The sequence below is a fragment of the Monopterus albus genome, unplaced genomic scaffold, assembly GCF_001952655.1.
Source record: "Monopterus albus unplaced genomic scaffold, M_albus_1.0 scaffold41.1, whole genome shotgun sequence".
NCBI classification, from domain to species: Eukaryota; Metazoa; Chordata; class Actinopteri; order Synbranchiformes; family Synbranchidae; genus Monopterus; species Monopterus albus.
In genome coordinates, this window is record NW_018127921.1 from 3,483,529 (window position 1) to 3,489,376 (window position 5,848).

Consider the following 5,848-nt stretch of genomic DNA (forward strand, 5'->3'; position numbering starts at 1 on the left):
TAATGTTTGCTTTGAGTTATTTCTTTAAATAGAGGCTCACAAGTTAAAGCTATTTAAATTGTCTTTGAAGATATGCCAACTTTATGCAGGAAAATAAAGCTGATGTATGCTTTATTTGTAACGGTTTTTCTGTAACATTGTCAATATGTTTCAAATTTACTCTGAATTTTACAGATGATGAACAGAAAAAGGAAGGCACAAGAGGAATTGGTATGTATATATTTATGCTTTTTATTTTGTTGTGGGCTACAGCAATGCAGCCCAACTGGAAAACTTTATAGGTTCATTATTTGAATAACTACTATTCTAATCTGCTTGTTCTTTGGTTCTTTGTTCAGTGGTTACAGTCAAAACCTGCCACAAGGGTCAAAAAAGAAAGTGGGACAAGCGTCATTACTGTGTATACTGCAAAAAAACACAAAGTTAATTGGCACGGCATCTGAAGCGGAAACACAGCAGTGAAACAGAAGTGGCCCTAGCAATGTGTCTTCCATCAACATCAAAGTGTCGCCAAACATTTGAGCAACTTCGTAGGAAGGGAAATTATTATCATAACATTGAGGTGTTGCAGAAGGGTGAGGGCGAGATAGTAACCTATAGACAGCCATCAAAACATGCAAATGCAGAAGATTATTTGCCATGCGACATTTGCTATGGGTTCTTCATAACAGATGAACTATGGAAACATGAGAAACGGTGTCGCAGAACAATGGGTGAGTCTGCAAATAAAGCCAGTTATGACTAACTTTGTGTGCTAAATCGTTTATCAAGCTTCTATCAATGGAGTGGGTGAATTAAAATAGGTAAATCAAGATTAGAGGACTTTGACAAACATTGCTTTCAGTGTTACTGGTGTTAAGCAAACTTAGCAAGTGACATGTAAGATTGAAAAAACCTAAAGTTTAGATGTCAGCAAAACTACCCAGTTTTAAATGGAGATGCATACCATATACCATTTTTATAATACATTTTTTAATAGATGTAAATACAATCAAATTTAACCCTTGTGTTGCGTCTAGGTCAAATTGACCCTTTTTTAGATTTTTACTTCTAGGACAAACTGTAAGACAGACATTGACCCAGCCCATCGCAAGTTGAGCCAGCTACAAGCTGTGGTTGAGTACCTCACTGGCAAAGACCCAGATCTGGAGTGTGAGTTGAGACTTCATTTGCAGTATATTCCCTGTCAAGTTTGGAAATGATAAATAGATTCTCAATCTTTACATGTGTACTGGAAACCAAAGAAAAGTCAAGTCAGCTTTTTTCTTCTGATCTTTTATGATTAACTCATTATAAAAGCTCTACAAGATCAACAGTTTACTGTAAATCAGGTTATATTTGAAGTGTCTTGGATACAAACAATGAAGTATTGAAACTAACACATTAATTGTTGACTGCATTTATTGCTTAATATTTCTTTTTGTCTTCCCCCGTCTTTGTTTCTTGCTTTATATTCCTCTGTCCTTGGCTAACATTAGCATTAGAATAATGTTTTCTTCCTTCTGGTTTCTCTCTACAGGTGATGTGGAGCTGTTGCAACTGTTTGATGCTGTGGTCACAGCTCCTATGGAAGCTTACTGGACTGCCCTTATGCCTGACACTTCAGGGTGAAGAGGGGAGGAGGATAGATTACATATGCACACCCACAATTAAAACATGATTTCCTTTATATGACTACTCATTGTATTAATAGTTACCTTGACCCTCTTTACCTCCTTCTCCTCTTTCTTTTTGTACCCCTCTCCCTCAGTATGGAGGACGGGGTAGAAACAGCATTCTTGGGGACCCGTTCAGGCCTAATGAGATTCCAGAGGTACACTGGTATTGAGAAAAGAATTGCCAAGTAAGAAAAACACAGATATTTTGTATATTAAATATCACATCAAATTCAACATACTATTATGATTTAAAGCTGGAGTTAAAAAAGACATTAAAACAGAGTGTGATAGAAGTTAAAGATATGAATGAAAGCGGAAATGAGTAAGTAAGGTGCGAGTTCACCCTCTGGTGGACAGGAGCTGTAACTAGTCTTCAGGTCAAACATTTTTTAGGAATCGTTTTGTTGTAAAATATCTCAGATAAAATTTGATTAGTCGAGACATGCAGATGATTACATGTTGTTCACACAGCCAGACATGCAGTATGTACTGTACGTTTGGTGTCTATGTGCAGCTGTCGAGCTGTTGAGACATAAATACTGCAAACACATTAACAATAATTCCTTCATTTTAAATAAAAAGTTGTTTTTATCATCTTATTTTGTAGTATTAGTACACTTAGGTTTTATATTGAATATATCAATAAACCTCAATACAAAAGAAAATTGTCCTGCATTTTAGTTACTCTCTTTAAAGCATCACTGGAGATTAATGAACTAATTGTTTACTATTGCCTCCGTGGAATCTCACTTATTCATTGTTGATAATGATTCATTTCTTTTTATCCTACTCCATCTTTAAAAAATCACCTCATTTCTTCCTTTCACAGTTTTTTGTGTTTTTTTTTTTTTTGCTGTTTTTTTTATTTATTTTTTTTTACTGTATTATACTTTACTCATATTTGTTCTTCCTTAATTTTTCCCTAAATTTACATTGTTTGTTATTCTCTTTATCATGTCCTCCTTTTCCTTCTTCCTTCTTAGCTTTTGGCATCACTTTCAGGCAGGTACTAGGTTTTTCTTAAAGCTTTTTTTTGTTTCTCCACAGGTCTTTCCTGACCTCCACAGACAAGGAGAATATGTTCACGTTGGACCATTTCCCAGTGTGGTACCGCAGAGCAGCCGAGCACCCAGCTGGACAGTTTCTATACTACATGCCTAGACAGCATAATAGAGATACCTTTACTGAGCAAACACACACGCACAGACACACAAAACACTGTTTGTGCTATTTTTTTTTTCCAGTTTTCTCAGCCATATTCTGCAGGTTGAGACAAAAATCCCTCGGTGACAGGCTCATGTCTCTTTGCTTCACTGTGAATTTTATGTAGTTTGTATCAACACAGTGTCTTACACAGATATAGGACATTTGAATAATTTTTTCTTACTGAGGCAAAATGTCCTGAAGGTTTAGTTCAGCCAGGATGGGTATTCCATTTGTGTTCATGTTCTGTGAATGTTGCTGCCATGAAGAATTATTAGCTGCTCCAGACTGACACATTTAACAGCTACTGTACTGTCATCATATTTATTATGACCGGTTTTGTTTTAAAGGGGGGTATAACGGAAGCATGGAAACATATAATGCACACACAGAGCCCATCTGTTATGAGTGCATTGGTCAATTAGCTCTCATATTCTGTGTTACATAATGCTTAAAATGTTAATCTGGCTGGAATCTTTGGTTTGTTGACACTTGGCATCTGCTGGCGCAATGGCTGTGAATTGACACACAGAAGAGGCATGGATGACTTTTTTAGATGTTGCCTCCCCAGTCCAAGTCAATCTGTCACCCACATAGTTTGTTTTGGCATGTCTTATTAACACTTCGGCTGTTACTATCACTGTGTGTGTTCACAGATGATCATATGAGGTAATCAGAATGTGGGAAAATAAATATTTCATATTTTGCTTTTCATTCCTTGTGCATACATGCGTATGCATTTAGAAGGAATATTTGTGCTTGTGAAGTACATGCATGCACCCATGTTTCTACATGCATTGATACAATGGACTGCAGTACATTCTTGCTAATAGTGTGTGTTGCCCTCCCAGCAGGGATGACAGTGATTGCTACCACTGCTGTCACTGTGGCGGTTGGCAAGAAGACTGCCATCGCCGGAGGTAGGATGACAATTTTTAACCTCTGTATGTTACATACTGTACATGCTCTATTTCACAGTTCCCTCTCTTTGTCTCACTTTTTTAAACTGTTCCTTCCCTTACATGCATTTGCAGTCTTTCCTCTCTTTCTGTACTTTCCTTTTGTTTTGCAAAAATGTTTTTTTTTTTCTCTGTACCGTAAGTATTATCTGCCTAGTCATTCTTCTCCCTCTCTGGCTTTTCTTGATATTTCACTTGGTAAGGTCAACTGGCTGTAAACTTTTCTGGCTGATTTGTGCATGACATTTGAATTTGTTTGGTGATTGTTAGTCTTATCACCCTCCAATCACTGATATCGATTTGTTGATCTTTCTGTAACACGTTGCTGTGCTAATGGAAGTGTAGCAGTCTTTTCCCTGTGAGAACTTGCTTGTTTTGTTGTAAGAGTTTCGTTTATTTACATCCATATCTTGGTTTTAACTTTAATGTTCTTTTGTGGTACTCATTAGCAAGGTCTTCTAAGGATTTTGTGCATAAACAATTTACACACTGTGATTAGTGTATGACCTGACTGACAGTGAAGTTTTCAGGACAATACCGATTTACCAATAGTGTCTGTCTTTGTTTCACCGCTTCTTGATGTGTGGGTTATTGTATGTGTGCTCTCAAAAATCCCTGCAATTACACCTGCACACAGGCATGGCACCTGCTCGTCAGCTTTTGAAACCCTGCACACAAGGGCTTGCAGCTCCCTGCTAGTGACTGTACCACAGATACAACAAGTCACCTTTCTCCTCACCATGCAGAATGATTATGAGCCTCACACACACACGACTGCAGAGGGGGCAGCTGTGTGTGCGCATGTACCATATAGACCCCATAAGCCCATCTGCCTGACATATCTGCGTCACACACTCCTCAGTCACTCAGTCATAATTGTCTGAGAGAGACAATACCCTCTGGAGCTGCATCCTGTTCTGAATGTATACCTGCATGCATTTGGTGTCTCATTACACTGACAGACAGAAAAGCACTCCATACACACTTAAACACACTCACACACAAACGCCCTCTTTCCATATTTTGTAGAAATTGTCTCAGGTGTGACACTCATGATATATTTGGAAATGGAAGACAGGGAGAGCAGAGAGACGTGAGAGAGTTCAAAATAAGTGTGTTTCCTCTCTGTTAATCTCATGGCCTCTCATTCTTACTGTTCCTCTTTTTTCTCTTTTGCTTCATTTTTCTCTTTCTGCTCGTTTAGAAATATTAACATCACGGTATGTTGAATCTAGAGTGTCTATTGTAAATTCTCATTGACAGTATCAGGGAGAGTTTTACAATATCAAGAACATTTTATTGAAAGAGTTGCTGAAGCAAAAGATTTGTAATACTGTCATATTGACATAAAGAGGGTTTTTGATTTTTCTGATAAAAGCAGCAGATTTCTGTGTATATGGTCATGTGATCACTGACTGGAGGTCAAAGAAATGTTTTATCCGTCACTGAATCAGAGATATCAAGTGGAACAGCTTTTCTACCAACTACTTTATTGAAAAACACAGAAGGAAGGCTGTATCAGTGTTTTATAGACTTGGTTTTTCTGACTTCTCTACGCACACGACTCATTGTGCTTCACCCTGTTAAACCCTCACATCCATCCCTCTGTTCTTAGTTTTTCTCTTCCTATGTTGTCAGATCCGTCTCCCTTCACTTCCCCTTCGCTCTTTTTTTCTCTCTTTCACTTCCACTCATTATTCCCTTTACATCTTTACATCTGTTTCTTATTGCATCTATTTAAGCATGGTAGGCTTTCCTGTCAAAAGTCACTTACGTCCAGAACACAAGGAGCTCAAATATTCAAAAGACGCCTGGTCACGGGCCACTTAAACAAACTACCATAAAGTTGAACTGTGCCAACCTTTGGCATGACTCCTACACTCACATGAAAGTGTATTGCCTATACCATACTGTAGCATTTAAACAGGTTTGTATATAAATAAAATTAGACTACACCGTGTAAATGCTGGAACACAGCACAAACATCGGTTGTATCATTACTGTCATGTTTTAATGACGTTAAGAGCT

The 5,848-nt window shown here is 37.8% G+C and overlaps 1 protein-coding gene across 4 annotated transcripts in view; it reads left to right on the forward strand.

The window, feature by feature from the left end:
- Window positions 1-668: 668 nt before the first annotated feature.
- The window catches only part of LOC109959871 (voltage-dependent calcium channel subunit alpha-2/delta-4-like), a 30,851-nt gene continuing 25,671 nt past the window's right edge, over window positions 669-5,848 (forward strand). For 3 of the 4 annotated variants that reach the window (XM_020599590.1, XM_020599592.1, XM_020599591.1), the window contains exons 1-5: window positions 669-713; window positions 1,041-1,152; window positions 1,520-1,607; window positions 1,751-1,843; window positions 2,706-3,781. In XM_020599590.1, the coding sequence (XP_020455246.1) occupies window positions 672-713; window positions 1,041-1,152; window positions 1,520-1,607; window positions 1,751-1,843; window positions 2,706-2,988 (618 nt within the window). In that variant the 5' untranslated portion in view covers window positions 669-671 and the 3' untranslated portion in view covers window positions 2,989-3,781. The remainder of the gene's footprint in view (window positions 714-1,040; window positions 1,153-1,519; window positions 1,608-1,750; window positions 1,844-2,705; window positions 3,782-5,848) is intronic. The other variant, XM_020599593.1, reaches the window with a different exon arrangement.